This window comes from Dreissena polymorpha, chromosome 10 (genome assembly GCF_020536995.1).
Source record: "Dreissena polymorpha isolate Duluth1 chromosome 10, UMN_Dpol_1.0, whole genome shotgun sequence".
In the NCBI taxonomy this organism is placed as follows: Eukaryota; Metazoa; Mollusca; class Bivalvia; order Myida; family Dreissenidae; genus Dreissena; species Dreissena polymorpha.
Window position 1 is genome coordinate 9,621,015 of NC_068364.1, and position 21,767 is coordinate 9,642,781.

General features: G+C 38.0%; 1 protein-coding gene across 10 annotated transcripts in view; it reads right to left on the reverse strand.

Annotated features, from left to right (window-relative positions):
- LOC127848315 (uncharacterized) overlaps positions 1-21,767 on the reverse strand; it is a 97,784-nt gene that overhangs the window by 10,345 nt on the left and 65,672 nt on the right. For all 10 annotated transcript variants that reach the window (XM_052380693.1, XM_052380695.1, XM_052380698.1 and 7 more), the window contains 8 exons: positions 18,887-18,940; positions 17,972-18,144; positions 16,794-16,982; positions 13,084-13,132; positions 12,400-12,499; positions 10,968-11,046; positions 1,947-2,044; positions 1,394-1,526 (listed from right to left, as the gene is read on the reverse strand). In XM_052380693.1, coding sequence (XP_052236653.1) covers positions 1,394-1,526; positions 1,947-2,044; positions 10,968-11,046; positions 12,400-12,499; positions 13,084-13,132; positions 16,794-16,982; positions 17,972-18,144; positions 18,887-18,940 — 875 coding nt within the window. The remainder of the gene's footprint in view (positions 1-1,393; positions 1,527-1,946; positions 2,045-10,967; positions 11,047-12,399; positions 12,500-13,083; positions 13,133-16,793; positions 16,983-17,971; positions 18,145-18,886; positions 18,941-21,767) is intronic.

Below are 21,767 nucleotides of genomic sequence, written 5' to 3' on the forward strand. Positions count from 1 at the left end.
AAAAATAAAATTGGGGGGTGGGGTGGGGTGGGGGGGGGGGGGGGGGTATAGTGTGAGGGTGTGGTGGTCATTTGTGAGATGATCTTAAAAAAAAAAAAAATTAGGGGGGGAGGGCACGGGGGATGGTTTGGGTGGAGTCTATTGTGGTATGTCAGGTAAGAGTAGTTTTGTCAAAGTATCAATCAAATCTAATCATAAATAAAGAAGTTATGGCAATTTTAGCAAAATTTAATAATTTGACCTTGAGAGTCAAGGTCATTCAAAGGTCCAGCTAAAATTCAACTTGCCAGGTACAGTAACCTCATGATAGCATGAAAGAGTGATTAAATGAAAGAGTGATTAAACAAAAGAATGATCAAACGAAAGAGTGATCAATCGAAAGAATAATCAAACTATAAGATGATCAAACGAAAGAGTGATCAAACAAAAGAGTGATCAAACAAAAGAATGATCAAACGAAAGAGTGATCAAACAAAAGAATGATAAAACAAAAAATGCTTACACGAAAAGACCAAAATATATGCCTCCTGACATCAGTAGAAGTTGAGGACATAAGAAAGAGGGGCACAACTTAAAAGATTTACCAAATGTATTTTGTACTTGAAATAATTTTGGAGCAATTTGAAGGACACATGTGTATCTAAGTACAGACTTCCATGGTGAAGGACACATTTGTATCTAAGTACAGACTTCCATGGTGAAGGACACATTTGTATCTAAGTACAGTCTTCCATGGTGAAGGACACATTTGTGTCTAAGTACAGACTTCCATGGTGAAGGACACATTTGTATCTAAGTACAGACTTCCATGGTGAAGGACACATTTGTATCTAAGTACAGACTTCCATGGTGAAGGACACATTTGTATCTAAGTACAGACTTCCATGGTGAAGGACACATTTGTATCTAAGTACAGACTTCCATGGTGAAGGACACATTTGTATCTAAGTACAGACTTCCATGGTGAAGGACACATTTGTATCTTAGTACAGACTTCCATGGTGAAGGACACATTTGTATCTAAGTACAGACTTCCATGATGAAGGACACATTTGTATCTAAGTACAGACTTCCATGGTGAATTCAGAATACCACATCTTCAGTATAAGCCTTGTTATGGAAAACTTGGCTTAATGCATGTGCATAAATCATCTCAGCCAGTATGCACTGGCTAATCAGGGACAACACTTTCCACTATAATTATGTTTTTCAATTTAATGAAGACTCTTCTTATCAAAAATCCAGGTTGGTTGGAAAGTGTTTTCCCTGATAAGCCTATGGAAACTGCTCTTTAATACAAGCTTTCCCAGGACAAGGTCAATACAATACATTTCCAAAATGAACTTTCTAGCAATCAACATTGCGACAAGATGATGCCATGTTTGTGTCTTACATCCGGTTCCCTGCAGATGTAGCACATGGTGGCGCCACATCTACATGTCATCTTGTTGCAGCCGTCCTCCTTCGTGAACTGGGCCTTACAACGCTGACACATTCGCACCTTCGCCTTTGTCATCTTCTCTTCACTGTCATTGAAAACAGACAAACCGATAGCAATATACAGAATACATGGGCAGTCAGAAGTTCCAGTAACACCCAGATTATTGGGACGATTTTGACCCAAAACAAGCCTCAATCCACAGCTTGTTTATGTAATCAGTGTACAGAAAACGTGAATAGTTTCTTAATCACTTATTTCTTTTTCAAATACTCATTCTTTAATTTTTTATTTTGCAAGTCTTAAAAAATCAATACCTTCCTGTGCTTCCTGGCTTGTCTTTATTATGTCACATGGCCCTAAGTGGTGTTCTCTTCTTATCTTATTTATTGGCAAATAAACTTTTTTTTAATACCCAAACACTCCCGGGCTGTAAGGCATTGTTTATCAATCAGAACCCAACTATTTCCAACATATAAGCATGTATGTATTAAGGCACATTACTCACTATTCCAGCCTCAGTTTGGTCTCATCTCTTTTCTCCACTTCAGAGCAAGGCTTCCCAAAGTGTTCGTCCCACCCCACCTGGCAGTAACGACACGTCTCCTGAAAACATAAAACAAAACTTCAAAAGGTTGGACATTAACATTTAAGCCATGGTTGCCCATCTTCTGTCTGTCAACACTTCTTTTACAGAGGACTCTATTATGAGATTTCTCATAAATCTTAGAGGCCCACCATAAATTTAAGGGACAATTGGCTTGTGTGCACTTGCTAATTTAGATCCCTGCCATTAGAAATCAAATAGAGCACAATCCTAAAAGCCCTGCTTGCGGCCTACCTTGATTCCAAGATTCATATACGTGCTTGAAAACATGCATGTGACTTTCTCTTAAATACATAGGGTGAAGCAATATTTGTAGGATTTGAAGATGGGCGTAAAGAACCTTTAATTTCTCATATTGCAAATCATATAAGTCAGGAATATAATTTAGATTGGACAAAGAATAAACTACACAAACAACAAGACTATTGCCAAGCAATAAATGTCCCCTACCGGCTCCACCATTGTCAGATTAAAAAAAAAATTGTTGCCATAGCAACCAGAAATTTTGACGTAGGAACAAAATGAAATGACCTGCATAATGTCCATATTGCCATCTATCCATGTTTCAAGTTTCATGAAAAAAATATGAACAAGTTTAAAAGTTATCGCAGGATCCAGAAAACCACCTTTTTCAGCAGTATTTCTAGTCTATTTGTTGCCATAGCAACCAGAATTTTTGACGTAGGAACAAAATTAAATGACGTACATAATGTCCATATTGCCATATATCCATGTTTCAAGTTTCATGAAAAAATATGAAGAACTTTTAAAGTTATCTCAGAATCCAGAAAAGTGTGACAGACAGACTCACAGAGCACAAACTATAAGTCCCCTCCGGTGAAACCGGTAGGGGACAATAAGCTACACTGCATAAATCCCTAAATTGTTCCATTTTACAAATACAAATTTTCTTAAAATAAAATTCATTTTAATTATTAAATACTTACCTGCTATCCCTAGCTATACCTTTTTAGGTGGGTTAGCTTCTCCAGAAATCTTCAAGTGCCAGAATTCGGCCACCTCTCTAACTGAAAACAGATCAGGTTAAACATAGTACAATATAACCTAACCGGAAATCAAGAACCGTAACTCATCTTACTTTTCATGCAATTACTAGAATATTAAACGATGAGCGGGGTGGGAGGTGGGACTTACCGATAGCAGGTAAGTATTTAATAATTAAAATGAATTTTATTTTAAGAAAATTTGTTTTAATGTCATAAATACATACCTGCTATCCCTAGCTGATTTTGTAGCTGTGGCGGGAGGTTTTCGTTATATTTTCCCATCACAGCAAAAACCCATATTCAGGTTTTTCAGCCAGAGATAGTAGAAATATGTCCTCAGATAATCTTCGTTAGTACAGTATTGTACTTTAGTTTCCGGATAGCGTCAGTACATTTACGCCATGGAAAAAACTACTGTTTGAACAACCACAAGAGAACCCAACATATATAAATTGTCTTGTTGACACTCAAGGATTCCTCCAGAAAGCAGCTTGAAGCACTTCAGAAAGTGGAACATTATTAATATACGCCCACAAAGCTTAAAGAGCTCTTAATTCATGCGGACTAATGTTAAACAGGGATAAATCCCTAGATGAGAGATGAATAAGCTTTCTTAATAGTCGAGGCTACCCAACGAGAAATAAATGCCGCAGACACCTACCCCCCCCTTTTTTTAACGGAATGAAATGTCTTTTGCGAGAACCTCGAATAGACTTTACTCTATTAAGATAGAACTTAAAAGCACTGACCGGGCAAAGAAGTCTATCATCATCTTTATGTCAACAAGTATTAAAAAGACTTGGAACTTTGAAGGGTTAGAAGTCATAGAGGAGAGTTGATTATTAGCAAGGAATCCTGATGTGTTGCCTGTTGACACCATCACACAAGAGTCTCGAAGATGTGACTGTAAATGAGATACCGCTAGAAATACCGCTCGCATTTCTAGATTGTTGATATGCAGATGTGACTCATGATGAGACCACAACCCTGAAACTGTCAGACAGAGTGGTTCCAGATGAGCACCCCACCCTTCCTTGCTCGCGTCCATCATAAGATACAAAGATGGTTGCGCAGGAAGAAGGGGCCAAGAGAGTCTCCTCGTCTAGCCACCACTGAAGATGTGGTATAAACTCCGGAAGAATAGGAATCTGCGATAACATAATGTCCGGAGACAATTTCCAACAAGCTGTGAGCTAATGCTGAGGAGGACGCAGGAACAGACGTCCTAATTGCACAAAGTCTGCTACTGGGCTCAGGATACCGTTGAGAGATAGGAACTCTTGAGCTGTTATATGACATTGGGACAAAACCCAAATGACCTTCACCAGAAGGTCTGATATATGTTGAGACACTCTGACCTTGTTGATGTAAGTCAAGAAGTTCATTCCCACAAAAGTGAAATCTTGAGATGGGATGAGGTCTGATTTGTCTGCATTTAAAGAAGCCCTAATGATAGGAGTTCCTTCCAAGAAAATTCCAGATGTTGCAGAAGCAACTGACGATCGAGCTGGTGTAACAACCAGTTGTTGAAGTACTGAAGAAGCAGAATACAGTGAACACAAAGATGTGCTCCTACTGTAGCCATACGCTTGGTAAAGACTAGAGGGGCTGTTGCCAACCCAATTGGCATCGCTCGGATGTGGTATACCTGGCCTCGAAATGCAAAACAAAGGTAATACCGGTAGTTGGGGTGTATAGGAACATGGAAGTACGCATCTTCCAGGTCCAAGAACACCCCACCAGTGCAGAGGTTTGATGGAATTCCTTATGAAGGAAGGAGTCTCCATCTTGAAAGTTGGTTTGAGTAGAAACGTGTTTTAAACTTTTAAGTCTATTACTGGTCTCCAGGAACCATTTTTCTTTTGAACAAGAAAAAGATGACTGTAAAATCCTGGAGAATAAGGGTCTGTAACCCTTTCTACCGCCTGTTTTTCCAAAAGACCGAGAATGGACTCTGGAATCTGTGGATGCGGAGATACCAGGTCTACAGGGACGCGAGAGAGTGGAGGTCTGTTTTTGAATTGAAAAGTCAGGCCTTCTGTAACGAGATAATAAAACCAAGCGTCCTTAGTTATACGAAGCCAACGATTTAATAAAATGTAGAAGTCTGGCTCCCACTGGTATTTCCGGCATCGGATGAGAAGGCGGTAGAAAGGGTAGGTACCTAGGGCTGATAAGCAGGCAGTCCACCCTTGCCGGTAAAAGGTCTGGAATAACTCTTATCCGGCTGAGACTTGTTCTTCCTACCAGATTTCTTAACAGAAGATTTCTGAGAAACAGAAGGTCTGCTAAATGAAGACTGTTTGTTAGGAACTGACCGAGTATTCAAGGAAGGCCTTTCAGAGAAAAGGTTATTCCTCTTATCCTTCTTAACTACTGGATTTGTCATTGGTCTAGAAGCAGGTCACTTAAAAGCCCCTTGGCGTTGTCCAGAGTTGTTTCTAGCTAAAGAAGCATGAAGTTGATCATCTTTGTCCGCTGAAATTGTGTCTTGAATCCTTTCACCGAAAAAGAATCCTGATGAGAGAGGTTCCGTTCTGAAAGCATTCATACTCGGTTCTAATAGAAAATCTTTAGGTAACGAAGAAAGGATAAGATCTCTACGAATCCTTAGCATCTCGGACATTGAAGAAGCAGCATTATGTGAAAGAGACAATGTCGTTCGTGAAAGATGAATTAACAAATCACGAAGTTCTTCAGGAACCGAGTCTGACCAATCACACACCAACTGCAAAATAGTTGCTAGCATGAGATCTATTTGGTTGGTAAGACCTAGAGATCTGCGTTCTCTCACTTCCCATTGTTCCAACATTGAATAAGGAACAGAAACAGAAGTTGAAGAAGTAGGCATATTAAGCAACAGCTTATTGATGTCAGGATCCTAAACCGGTTATTTGGCAAAATCCAATCCGGAGGTTGGATCTGGTATGGAAGGCTTGTAGCTTCTAGTACGTTCATTATGCTTAGGATCAGATAAATCCTTAGGCACCTTCCACAGTTCTCCTCGTTTTGGAATGGTCTTATTAGCTGATTCCAACGATTGAAAAACTGATAATACAGTAGAACCTATAGGAAGGCGTGTATCAATGCGAGACGTAGCCTAAGAAAGCCTGTTGGAATCAAATGTACGAACTAATTTTTCCGTAATAGAAATCGTTGAATTAGTAGACATCTCCGCAGGTCTTGGGCAATAATCATCACCAAGAGTTTGAAATATCAGTTCATATATCTGATTAATTGATGACAAATATTGATCAGTGTCAGTGTCCGACAAATTTCTTATTTTTCAGGTAGCCCACTGGGCTACCAATAAAAATATTTGGTAGCCCATAACATTTTCCTACAAAATGATAAGAGGCAGGTTTTCATCTTTATTTTATTTCTACATTTACATATACATAATATGTATGCATACATATACATAATACAGCAAGTAGTCTGATGTACACAGTCAATATCGTTAATTAATGTTACAGTACAGGCACCTTGTACTTAAATGTAAATGTACCAAAGAAAATCATATACTACATGTAGATATTACATGTATGTGCACATGCATGTGTACTTAAATTCGGACAGCACGTTAAGGTGGAAACGTAAATAAAGCGTTTAGATGATCAATACGATTGATTCGTACGGTGTTAATCAATGCAATTGCATTTTTAAACAACAAATACCGAGTTTCAAGAAATTAAGAGTATTAAATCATTTATTTACTTGTGTCTGACTTTAAGTACTGTCCGAATTTACGTATTGCTTCCGTATGTTACGACACTTGTGTGCAGTCAGTATACAATACAATAATTGTTTCAATAATGAAGGAACTGATACAGTGTAACGGTAACGATACAGCGTGTTTACATTATATTTTATTAAGAGGAAACGTCAATGCCAAATAATTCGCGAGATACCCCGGTACTTTAGTTGAAATTCACAACGAAACTTTTAATGGAAATTAAATAATCTCAATGTTGTACCCGCTACGAAATTTTTATTTACAAATAAGTACACCCATGCCAATTTTTGCGCGCTTTTTATCTGGACAAAGAAATTCATTTATTAAATGTAGAATTTTGTAACCTAAAATAGCTGTACACATACACAACGCGCGCAAACCGTGGCAGGTGATTAACGCATGTTGCAATTGAACGGTCCTGATTGGAAGCTTGTTTCATCATATCTTTAAATAGAACCATATGCCGAAATTCATTTGACACTTTAAAATTGCAAACGTTTGTGTTTATGACTATCATCATCTATATTACCCTCCCATAATTTGGTTTAAAAAATATTAATTGGGCATATATGGGATTATTGATTAACAGTCGATTAATCCAATTATTAAATTTACAATGCAAACTAATAAGCAGGTGTTAACCGCGTTCACACCGTTGTTATTAATATTAATTTTCAGTTTCGTTACCGTTTTGAAGAATCCGCTATTGTTTTGATTTATTTAATGTCCGGCGTCCTTGGATATTTAACGACATCAAAAACGTCATTGTTGCGGTTAACAAAGAATTTCAAACTGCGAAATGATGTTGCATCATGTGCGCCAACTATCCAACCGGCTCTCATTATATTATTAGCAGACGACAAATGTTGATTCTGATTGAATGATTAAAATACACTGTTACTGTTTACGACATTACCGCAAGTGATCGGTGACTGATTAGATAATTAAATGCACTTTGTTATTGGATTATAAGCAATACACGGTGTTGAAACACATGGTCAGCGTGTTTATTCTACGTATGTCTGTCAATCAAACGGGCTACCGCTCTTATAGATTTACAGTAGCCCGGCGGGCGTCAGCTGGAAAATTTCAGTAGCCCGATGAAAAATTTCGGTAGCCCCCGGGCTCCGGGCAATGGATTTGTCGGACACTGAGTGTCATCATTGGGATCTACCTCCGAATCGGCCTCATTGTCTACAACACCAGCTGTGTGCATAGAATCAGCGGAAACCGAAGTGGAAATACTAGGCCGATTATCATGCACCAGATTGTGAGTATCTGGTAATGATGAATGACCATCTACACAATCAACACCCTGATAATTAAAACCCGAGGTGATGACGGTAAATTATCAGGATTGACTGGAACGAATTGTCCATAGGAATCTTGAAGCCATAAAGTGTCCCGATTAAACAATGTCGCAGTAGGAGGTACCCGAACAGGTAGCGTAGCCGAAACCCGTGGAGCAGAGTATCTGTAGTGGTGAGAACAACACCAGAAGACAAAGTCTGCGAAGTACTACCAGTCACAGCAACATTTGATAATATTAAACTGGAAACTGGATCTGGTACATAGTGTACAGCAACATTACAATCCGAGACAGGATAGTACTGTGTAGGATGAGTGTAGTCAGAGCGACACTGTTTACGTGAAGCATAACGACGAGTTTTATCCCAACGAAGCCGAGAAACAGATCAGCTTCAATGAGAACGACGTCTCCTAGAATAACGTCTCCTAGAGTCTTGAGATGATTGGTACCGATCATATCGACGCTTTGAAAGAGGGTACTCGATAAAGGAGATTGTGTACGACGTCTACCTCTATTGTCAGTACTAGTTGACGACTCAGATGCCTTTGAAGAAGAGGAGGAGGAATAGTCTGATGAAGATGATCAATGTCTTTTTATCGATCGATGACCGGTGAACTGTTACAGTTGACCGATAGTACTGACTGTTTACCGGTGACCGGTAGTATTGACCGGTGACCGAACCGGTCCCTGGTGACCAGTGGTATTGACCGGTGACTGGTAGGATTGACCGGTGACCGGACCAGTCCCCAGTGACCGGTGGTATTGACCGGTGACCAGTGGTATTGACCGGTGACTGGTAGTATTGACCGGTGACCGGTAGTATTGACCAGTGACCGGACCGGTCCCTGGTGACCGGTGGTATTGACCGGTGACCAGACCAGTCACTGTTGATAGTTGACCGGTGACTGGAAAGGTCCCTGATGACCGGTGACCGGTGGTATTGACCGGTGACCGGTAGTATTGACTGGTGACTGGGAGTATTGACCGTGACCAGACCGGTCCCTGGTGACCTGTGGTATTGACAGGTGACTGGTGACCCGACCGGTCACTGTTGATAGATGACGGGTGACCGGACCGGTCTCTGGTGACCGGTGGTATTGACCGGTGACCAGACCGGTCCCTGGTACCACGGACCGGACTGTTCCTGGTCACCGGTACCTCGGACCGGACTGGTCCCCGGTACCACGCACCGGTGCCATTGACCAGTGACCGGACCGGTCCCCAGTCCATTACCCGGTGACGTACCGGTCATACTATGACCAGTGTTGTCACCAGGCAATGACCGTATGGCGGCTGCCAAACGGTCCGGCATTGGTCGTAGTCCTTGGCCAATGCCATCGGGCATAGACCCGCTGACGGTTGTCACCATATGGTCTGATGTTGATCGACTTTCTAACGAAATTAGCATAGTATGATCTTCATCTTGCCCTATACCCGGTGACTGATACTGCAAATACTCGTCTGTAAAGTCACCGAGAATTTCTCATCTGATGAAGGTTCATCTGCCCGTTTTCTGCCCAGAAACGTTCTGCGACGAATTGCTTTCTGCCACTTTGCATTGTCCCACGCACTACAAACAGAGCATTTATGATCAAAGGTACAATTAGTAAACAAGGGACAAAATTGTCACAAAACCAGGTTTTCATTGTGAAAAAAAAATCTGATAAAGGGAGAAAACTCAAACTGAACTTTTGAAATGAACAAACAAAATAAACCCCGTTTGTAAGTTTTTTTTTTTTTAGAATCTATTTTTAGTCGTGGCGACCTTGACATTGGAGATATTGACGTGATTCTTTCGTGCGACACACCGTCCCATGATGGTGAACAAATGTGCCAAATGATTTTAAAATCTCACAATGAATGACATAGTTATGGCCAGGACAAGCTCATTTATGGCCATTTTTTACCTTTGAACTCAAAGTGTGACCTTGACCTTGGAGATATCGACGTAATTATTTCGCGCGACACACCGTCCAATGATGGTGAACAAATGTGCCAAATGATTTTAAAATCTGACAATGAACGACATAGTTATGGCCCTGACAAGCTTGTTCCGCCCGCCCGCCCGCCAGCCTGTCCGCCCGCATTCACCAATCTAATAACCAGTTTTTTCCTTCGGAAAACCTGGTTAAAAAACCTGGTTAATAACAAATAAGTATTGTGGGAATCCCTCGAATTCTTAATGTGACCACATTAACCTCTAGTTTGTAAATTCATTCTTATTCTGTAATAAGAAAAAGAAAAGAATCCAGGTAGGAAAACTGTAAATCGAACAAAACAACTGAAATATTCAGTTAAACAAATTATTTACACAGCATAATATAGTCAATAACTTGTTGACATAAATCACGAAAAATCTCGTGCTCAATTCATGAGCACATGTAAAAATCCGGCGAAATGTGAAAAACAATTAATTATCAACAAAATAATACAAGAAAAGATTTCTGAATGAAGTAGAAACATTAAAGTATACAATTCATCCATTTCAAACCCAAATCCACCACGCAGAATTGAACAAAAAGTCCAAATTTAAAGCCGATAAAAAATGGTGATCTGCACGGTGTGTCTTCCAGAAAATTAAGATGAGTTACGGTTCTTGATTTCCGGTTAGGTTACATTGTACTTTGTTTAACCTGATCTGTTTTCAGTTAGAGAGGTAGCCGAATTCCGGCACTTGAAGATTTCTGGAGAAGCTAACCCACCTAGAAAGGTATAGCTAGGGATAGCAGGTATGTATTTATGACATTAAAATTAACTGAGTGTAAAAGAACAGCAGAAATGATACCCCAGAAAATAAGTGGTTGATTGTCACACAGGGTTATATTGTTCAAGACCATATCCCACAGCAGCTATCAGTTAGTAGTACTAACCTTCATACACTTGTCATTCTGGCACCTGAACACTTTGTCAGACTTGTCCATGAAGGCCCGGAACTCGCAATGTGGGCATCTGAAAATGTCAAGAGTAGAATTTAGATTGCTGTAAATTGATTCCACAACCATCATTTCCAAATGACTCTTGAATTCAATATCTGTATAAACTTGACATTGGAGCCACATTTCATTAAAATCTTATAATGAGTATAGAAGACATGGACCAGACATGAAAGTAGATGCTCCAGCTTTTAACCTTCAATATTACCTTGACCTTTCTGCACATTGTTTCTATGACAATGACATTGAAGAAATTTTTTAAGAAAATTCATCAAAAGGTGTAAGAGATAACAAGCAAATTTGTAGAATTGATATCCCCCGCAACATATGCTTTGTTTGAGGATGGGTGCAAATCGGACGGATGAACATACTGACAGATGGACGGACGGAGGACAACGCCAAAACAATATCCCTCCGCCTCTGGCGGGGGATAACAAGAGCACAGCATAACGGGTGCCAACGCTCGGCTGCGTGTGCAGTTTTAAATTAATGAAAGTTTGTTAGATTATTTTTTTTTGAGGTCAAAGTGACCTTGACCTTTGACCTAGTGACCCAAAATTGGGTAAGGCATGTAGAACTCATCAAGGTGCATCTACATATGAAGTTTTAAAGTTGTAGGTGGAAGCACTTTGCTTTTGGAGCCAATGTAAAGGTTTTAGCACGACGCAGGCAGACGACACGACAAGCTGGCTATTACAATACCTCGGGTTTTCTCCAAAAACAGCCGAGATAAAAACCAGAACAAAATGGAGGGTCTAACCTTTGACCTTAAAATATAACCTTTACATTGAGCATGAGTGACTGACTGAAATATCTGAATTTTGTATCAGAGATAACAATGTCAGCAAAGTTGCATGAAAATCCTTCAAAGTTTAAAGGAGGTATGGAGGGGACATCAAAATGGAAGCTCAGACATTTGACCTAACAGTTATAGGACTGCCTCATACCTTCTGCACCTAGCTAAATGCCCTCATTGTTTGAGGCACGTTTTATTAAAATCCGTTAGAGTATACAAGATATGGAGCAGCAATGAAAATGTTAAGTACAGACTGACTGATGGAGTGACTGACATACAAAGGGCATTGCAGCAAGGAATAAATAATGGAGCCTTCCATGGTGTTTTGTGCGACATTGTTCAATCAATTAATATTGGGTTAGATTTTTTATATAAAAATTGACAAGGCATGAATTTAAGCAATTTCACTGTACTTGTTCAATTAAATACATATAATTTATCTCATTTGTGCACATACTTTATCAAAGAAGTCCACATACTGTAACTGTATCAAATTGGTGCACATACTGTCTCAAATTAGTGCATATAAAGTATCTAGTTTGCTTGCATACTGAATCTTCTGTGTGCACCTACTTGACGAGATCTCCCAGATCAGCCAGGTTGAGATTTTCCTCTGCCACTCTGTCCTCATATCTGGCCAGCATCTCCCTCGGTAACGCCCTCACCAGCTGACCTAGAACACAATCAGGCTTGGGTACACAGATTTGTGACCAGGGCCCATCAAATGGTTCTAATGCTTGATCTTTGCCCGTAGAAACACATTGGCTATGCGTTTTTAATTGAAACCTATTCATTTAAGCTTGAATGTCTCAAATCTGGGGTATGTTCAGATGTAGTTTAGCTGTTTGAGTGTGTGAATCACTGTAGATAATAAAAAAAGTTTTGCACATCTTCACTTCATGGTTATGACCTATTTGACTGTTCAACCAGGTGACAGTGACTCCATACCACAGATATATGGCAGTAGTTAGCTTCACAAAATTCCATCAATCAATGCAAACTGTTCAACCAGGTGATAGTGACTCCATACCACAAGTCCATTTATCTTGTTGACATGATTTGTAAATAAATGTTGGATCTTAAATTGGTGGAATTTGATGGAATCTTAACTAATACAGCCTGCAATGTGTGTACATACGGTATCTGATCAATTTAAGTTAAGAGCTACTTGTGAAGCAGTGTGAAACTTGTAAAAAAGTAAATCAGATAAGGGTAATAAGCAGAAAAAAGACCCCTGATAAGTTTACAAGTGCCTACTTTTCGGGAAGGAAGAGCCGCACATGTCCGTCATACACTTCAGATCAGCCTGAAATATAAACACGTTGCAACAGGACATTGCATCTATCAAGGCACTTTGGAGCATCTTTTATTTCCTCTAGCCCAAGTGACTTAAATATTGTTTCTTTCTATACTCAATTAAATTGCATACCATCATTATACCCTAATTCAATAAAATAACCCATCTGATAAGTTTTGATGTACGTGTGTCTTACTTAATACAGTAAACACATGCAGTAGTGACGTATTGTTTTCATTATCATTACTTCATTTGATAATTTTCTAGTGTTTTTCAGCCATTTGCTTTTGTTAACTCATGAAATGAAGTCCGAAAATGTTACAATGATGGGATAAATAGAATAGCAGGAAAAGGCTTACAAAGATCAGTTTATTTGCTCACGACAAACACTTAACAACTCGCCAATGTCTGACACTATTGTTTCTGAGCTAGGCTAAAAACTAATCTGTATTCAATACTAACCAAGTATTCGTTAAGTTAACCTCGTTTATAATCAGCACAAAGGTTAGAAATAGTAGTGCAAGTAGTTCTGACATTACTGACAATACAAGTAAGTTAGTGTAGCAATATTTTGGACATTGGAAACTCTGCACTTTTAAAGTAGCAGACTTAAATTCTCGTGTGTTTAGTTGAGATTGAGAGTATAGACAGCATCAAAGGTGGTAAGTGGAAGAGAAGATCTAATGTACATAAAGGTGGTAAGTGGAAGAGAGCTAACTCGTTAAGATCTAATGTACATAAAGGTGGTAGGTGGAATAGAGCTAACTCGTTACGATCTTATGTACATAAAGGTGGTAAGTGGAAGAGAGCTAACTCATTATGATCTAATGTACATAAAGGTGGTAAGTGGAAGAGAGCTATCTTGTTAAGATCTAATGTACATAAAGGTGGTAAGTGGAAGAGAGCTAACTCATTAAGATCTAATGTACATAAAGGTGGTAAGTGGAAGAGAGCTAACATGTTAAGATCTAATGTACATAAAGGTGGTAAGTGGAAGAGAGCTAACTTGTTAAGATCTAATGTACATAAAGGTGGTAAGTGGAAGAGAGCTAACTTGTCAAGATCTAATGTACATAAAGGTGGCAAGTGGAAAAGAGCTTACTCGTTAAGATCTTATGTACATAAAGGTGGCAAGTGGAAGAGAGCTAACTCGTTAAGATCTAATGTACATAACGGTGGTAAGTGGAAGAGATATAACTCGTTAAGATCTAATGTACATAAAGGTGGTAAGTGGAAGAGAGCTAACTCGTTAAGATCTAATGTACATAAAGGTGGTAAGTGGAAGAGAGCTAACTCATTATGATCTAATGTACATAAAGGTGGTAAGTGGAAGAGAGCTAACTCATTAAGATCTAATGTACATAATGGTGGTAAGTGGAAGAGAGCTAACTCATTAAGATCTAATGTACATAAAGGTGGTAAGTGGAAGAGAGCTAACTCATTAAGATCTAATGTACATAAAGGTGGTAAGTGGAAGAGAGCTAACTCATTAAGATCTAATGTACATAAAGGTGGTAAGTGGAAGAGAGCTAACTCATTATGATCTAATGTACATAACGGTGATAAGTGGAAGAGAGCTAACTCATTAAAATCTAATGTACATAAAGGTGGTAAGTGGAAGAGAGCTAACACGTTAAGATCTAATGTACATAAAGGTGGTAAGTGGAAGAGAGCTAACTCATTATGATCTAATGTACATAAAGGTGGTAAGTGGAAGAGAGCTAACTCATTAAAATCTAATGTACATAAAGGTGGTAAGTGGAAGAGAGCTAACTCGTTAAGATCTTATGTACATAAAGGGTACAGCAGCAGTTTAAAAGCAATACTTACAAAAACAGAGAATCAAATTACTGCCAGCAAGACCATGCAACATCTAGAGTATTTAAAATTCTAACACTTTATACTAGATTTTTTTTGGAATATCTATTTATTTGCCATGGAATATTTGCACAGATCATTCCCTTGGTTAATAAATGACAACATAATATGATTCAGGCTTTCTACTGCCTCTCCACAAAAAACTACGGCAAAAGTAGGGCAAGAATTTAGCAAAAAGTAGGGCAAAGTAGGGATTTTTACTGTTAAAAAGTAGGGCTAAATAAGAAAATAATTACCATTTTCAGCTGGAATTACAGTTAAATTGATACATATCCTAGTCCATCTGATGCTGTGAGAATGCCTTGTTCTGCCCATCCTTGAAATACAGGCACCTGAAATTTGTATTTCTCATTTAACATCAATTTACACAATGGAATAGAATAATGAACATAACATTCAAAACATACACTGTTAATCTTATAAAGCAAAGTACAAAAGTACAAAAGCCCTTAGTATTAACCCTTTCCTCCACGAATATGTACCAAACTTCACCCACTATGAATATATAAGTATTCTTGCACTAGTACTAAAACAAAGAATTTTCTAACCACAGGATATAGTGAAGAATTATATATTTATTATAAGTGTATAAGCACACAGAGACTAAGGTCTATTCTGTTTGCAAAGGTGTTAAAATTAGTATAGTAAAATGTAAGATGTCAACATATACTGTAGTTTAAGTGCAACATAATTATATGAAGGTATAATTGTCAAAATTTAAAATCACAAAAAAATTGAAGCAAGTCCATTAGTACATGGGTGAAAGTTGAAAATTCTCAAAATACTGAAAATAAAATCTGGTGGCCTGGGGGCTCCTGCATTTTAGCTTATTTGAGACAAACTACAAATGCCATGGTGTTAATCAAATTCTAATCAATTTATTAATTTTAAAGTAGATGTGTGTCCATAGGACACAGATGCCCCCACAATTTGGCTCTGTCACAAAGATTCCTATCGTTTGCTGAGGGGCCATAACTCCATAGATATCTGACAAACTTGCATCAAAATACTCAGGTATACAAGTTCTCATGCTGACAGCTATTCACACTGGACAGAAAGATGGCTCTTGCAGTTATACTTTTGAGTTCTGCGCGACACAAACTTTGGGCTATGGACAGCCAGATGGACGGACAGACAAACAATGGCAAATCACCCCCTCCCTTTTTTGTGGGGTCATACACAATCATTTATGATTAGTATGACAGTTAGGAAAAGCAAGCTTTACACTTAAACTTAAATGTATTGTGTAAGAAAGGAAAGCAGCATCTACGAATTTAACCCATAATGTTTAAAACACAGCATGGCATTTGTGGGTTCCCTCAGCTAGTAGCATCATTGGGAAAAAAAGAAACTTGGCAGTGTAGTCTAGATGAAGCTTGCATATCTGTCACCTCTATTTCAAGAAGCACATATGTCATGATTAAATATAACATATATGTATTTTCACAGTGTAAAAAGATATTATCTTACCTAAAGACCAGTATGTCTGTATTGACTAGCCAAGGAACCATGGTGCTTTCAAGGATGAACATCACAAGGTGATCCCCCCAAACACATCTGAACTGTACTCATTACAAAAGATTCATAATGAATGGAAATCCTGCAAAATATCTAAAAAAGAATCATGTAAGCCTTCATTTTACATTTTATTTATTTTACTTGCAAAATGAAAAAGTAGGGATAATAGGGCTATTTTTGAAAAAAGTAGGGAAAAGTAGGTTTAAGAAAAAAAAGTAGGGAAAAGTAGGAAAAGTAGGGACCAGTAGAAAGCCTGATGATTATATGATCGTACCTTGCCCTGGCCAAAGACAGACTCGCGTGCATACTGCTGCAGACATCCCTGACAGAAGAGATGCCCGTCACAGCACTGCACCATGCTCTCAAAGGGGAACTCCCCATAGCAGCAGCCACACTCTATACACTGGCCCTGCAGCTCATACTCTTCCTCATTCAGACCCATGGCAATCTCCCGGTCAGCCTCCTGCAGTTGGACACATAGTAACAATGGGGCTTAATGCATGTGGGTAAAGTGTCTTCCCAGTTAAGCCTGTGAAGTCCCCTAATCAGGGACAACACTTTCCGCTTTTATGGATTTTTTCTTCAAAAGGAAGTCCTTTTTAAAAAAAATCCCGTCTAGGAGGAAAGTAATGTCCATGATTAGCCTTTGCAGACAGCACATCTTGGATGACACTTTCATGATCATCAAATGCTTTAAGCCCAGTTTACACAGAATTTTATCGAATTTAATATGTTAAAAGGGATATGATACATTTTTACTTACGGGATTGGTTTTGAAGAACTGATGTTAGTTCATCAAGCATTTTACAAAGACTTGTATAAGGAGTAGGAAAATTGCTCAAAGAATGTACATTCTTACTCAAGAGAACAGTACAAAAGGCCTGCACAGTCATGTTTGTACATGTGTTCATACAAAAATAATGCACACATTTTGTAAGGGACTGAATGATACGTGAAAACCACTGTTTTATTTACACCCCACTGTCACTGAACACTGAAATTAAGGAAACTAACAAAATGTTTAATGTACAACAAAATGATTTTTTCACATGAAAACTCAGGGTTTGTTTAGACTTAAGCTTTATACAGCCCTCTACCTTAATTCGACCCTAAATGTACATTATATGACTGACTACTCTTTTCTGGAATGCATTGATTAAAGATTAATATTTGGGTTATGCTTTTACTGTTCATCTTTAATGGTTGTTAAAGACATGAGATTGGATAAATACTTATATAGTATACAAGGTTAGTGTCTTTGTGTTCTTGAATTTATCTGACTCCTTACAGGGCTTGGCAAGCTTTGGTGTGTGAACCTTTCTTCAACTCGGTAAAAATTCAAGCACACAAAGAGATGAAGCAAATTTGTTATATATTTGAATCTTGCTCTAATTCTAAAATTGGAGTTATTTTACTATAAATCATTAACTATGCTGATAAACATCCTCTTACTGCCTCCAACTCTTTGCACTTTTCCCTGACCCAGTCTATCTCAGTCTGCAAGGCTGGACAGATCTGTGGCGAGGATTTAACTAACTGCCGTCTGAACTTCAGTAGCGTGACCTTGACCTTGTCCTTCCCAGTACCAGTACTGGACCCAGCCTCTGGCCTCGAAATCTCCTGGTCTGGAAAATCAAAAATTGTCAGAACTTAAGATCGCAAAAAGAAACATGTTTCTTTGTCAACCCTGAGGAACTTGGCTAGCAAAACTGAATTAATCAGGGATTGTGTTCATGTCCATGTCAGCAGGATAATTCAATAAAGTAAACTGTCTGGTATTAAAATAATAATATATATTTGCTTGTGATTGCCTCTTGTATTATTAACTGTTATCCTGTTGACTAATAATATATTTCTTCATTTCTCTATTTAAAATGATTTTAAATTTGTTGGAATTATTTCATTATCAACAAGCAAACCATAAATAGTCATCACAATACAATTCTGACAGCCAAATATATGAGGTATCAACTTAAAACTTCATGGGTAGGAAGATCTAATTGAGGGATTGTGCAATTGATTCCTGTTTGTGTGTTCAAGATATTCTCAGTACAAAATAAAAGTAAGAAAATAAACAAAGGGCAGCAACTCTAACAATACATAAGCACTAGTTATGGTTCTTGTGCACTGCACAACCCTTGATGAGATTTACCTACCTACAGAAAAATCAAAGCACCATATGATCAAATGGCAGTTACTCTGAAACCAGGGAAGCATGATTATGGCTCTTATACACTATGAACCCCCGTAAATGAAATAAAAAATCAAGCCGATAAGTTACAAGACCTACTATGATGTTTTTGGAATGATTTATTCCTAATATTCCTTTAACATAAACTGTCTACAATATATGTCATTAAATTTTACCTATTTCCACTTCAAAGGTCATGGCACTCAGCTTGGATTTTACACTTGAGACATCTACAAATAAAAACAAAATTAATTGAGCACATGTGTTACACAATCATCACATGGCTATTTAAGAAGGCATCACACAAAACTATTGTTGTGCAAAAATGCAAGCACAGGTATGAATGAGTTTTATAGAGAGTAGGATTAAGTAAATGAAGATCAAATAAGATTTATATGTAACAATTCTTGTTGTTTTATTGGTTTCACCATTATGTTGAATTTCTGCAAAAATAAAGATAACAATCTTAAGTAATGGCAATAATTAATTTGAGTAATGCAATAATTATAATAAGATATTTGGTTTATTGTTCCTGTTTCTGAATACATAACCACCAACATCATCATCATCATCATCATCATCATCATAATCATCAGGCACCAACATCCTTATAACAACTAGAGTGTTAACATAGTGTTAATATACATGTTGCAATATTAGCAATTATTTTTAAATAAAAATAATGCAAGAATAATTTTGTATAAATATTTTTCAGTATTTTCAGTATTGCGTAAGCGTATCTTGGCATTATGACCCTGAGTGTATCTAAGCAATTCAGAACGCATTTGAGTTTATCATTTGGAATGCATTTGATTTTACCATACAACCATGTGACCGTAATATTGTTCTTTCTCATGAGAAACACAGAGTTCACCACATCGAAAAACTTAAAAGCCTATACAACAAAAGAAAAATCCGTAGGAATCGAGTATGTCTGGACGAGGCCGAGATGCTAAAAGAAGAGAAACAGAGAGGTTGCTCACAACAGGCAAATTCCTGGCAATTCACGACTCACAAAAGCGGATACGGGTATAAATTCGGATAATTCAAGTTCTCAAGGTACCAGTGTTTTTTTTCACTATTTTGGGAATGGGGCCTGGTCCCTTTGGATCGGGAAATATCGCGTAATTGTGCCTAAAATTGGGAAATTAATGTTGTAAATTTTAGGCTTACAAAAGCTTTAAAAACAAGACTATTGCCAAGCAATATATGTTTCCAACCGGCTCCACCATTGTCAGAATTTATTTGTTATTTTTTTATTTGTTGCCATAGAATTTTTTGTCGTAGGAACAAATTGAACTGACTTGCTTAATGTCCATATTGCCATCTATCCATAACTTGAGTTTCATGAAAAAATACGAAGAACTTTTAAAGTTATCGCAGGATCCAGAAAATCACCATTTTCAGCAGTATTTATAGTCTATTTGTTGCCATAGCAACCAGAATTTTTGATGTAGGAACAAAATGAAATGAAGTGCATGATGGCCATATTGCCATCTATCTATGTTTTAAGTTTCATGAAAAAATATTAAGAACTTTTAAAGTTATCGCAGGATCCAGAAAAGTGTGACAGACTAACAGACAGACACATAGAGCGAAAACAATAAGTCCCCTCCGGTGAAACTGGTAGGGGACAATAAAAGTGATTTCAAAATCTATTTTCTAAGGTCCGACTTATAGAGCAAGATTTGGATATAATTTGACCTGTTAAGACCTAAAAAAATTTTTTTGTTGGAAACCTTCAATTGTGAATTTTTAAATTCCATTTGGGAAAAATATATACTTTTTTTCATTGGGAATGGGTCCCCTTACCGGACCCAAATATGAACGAAAAAACACACAAGGTAGATCTACTCAGATAATCGTTTTCGAGGAATTAAAAATTCAAGTTACAGTGACCCCGCGTTTATCCGGATCTCGATAGTCTGGATTTCTCGCGATCTGAAGGAAAGTAAAGGGGAACGGATTAATTATACAGTACTTTCCCCCGTAAAGTTCGGAATCACGCGTTCTGTAACTATATTAGTCAGGTCCCAGAGAGTGATAACGCTGAATTCTGTAATGCAACTAATCAGTAATATGAGACCATTTGTACGCAGACATTGGTCTGTAATTCATCCCAACCATTGCTTAGATTGAGTACAGACGATGAAGCGGCACAAGTACCAGACACTTTGCGAGGTCAAATCGCGAGGGGCAAGTACATAAACATTGCACTGCTGTTGAAGGGGACCCTAGAATTGTCCGAACATTGTAATGGGACCGTTTTTAAGCTTTCGGCCGATGGTCAACTCGAATCCCACCCTAACGTTTGAAAGGATAAAACTCAGTCTATTGAATGTTGGTCAAGCGCTTTCATTTTTTTTATTTTCATTGAAACTCATCCCAACGCAGTGCAGGGATTGCTGCAATAAATGTGGAAGATTCGAGAATGTTCAATTAAACAAGGGGGATACACATGGCGTACATATGACGAACAATTGCGTTGAATCTGAATCATAAGAACTAATCTTCGGACCAAGTTCCATGAGATAAGACTATAAATGTGACTTCTAGAGTGTTGACAAGGTTTTACAATAGCCATATACGGTAAACTGACCCTCCCCCAGGCGGCCATGTTTTTCAATGGACCAGGGCCCGTATTCACCAAACAATTCTTAGACTTAAGTAAAAGAATAAAGAAAATTCTTTAAATTAGAATATTCAAGAATTTCTTTAATTTTGAGTCAAACGTGGTATTAACCACCTCTATCTACATCATTATTCTTATAGAACATTTTGTGAATTACATAATCACCAGTGGTAGCTTGTATATATTCAAACACTGGAGGTAGTTTTCTAGGCTCCAAGTCTTTATTCTTAAGTCTAAGAATGGGTTGGTGAATACGGGCCCGGAACAATTTTCAAATTCAGCTGAGCTTTCATAATTACAAAAGTTCTGACCAAGTTCCATCAAGATTGGACTTTAAATGTGACTTCTTGAGTGTTAACAAGGTTTTACTATAGCCATATTAGGAAAAATGCCACGCCCCCTTGCAGCCATGTTTTTCAACGGAC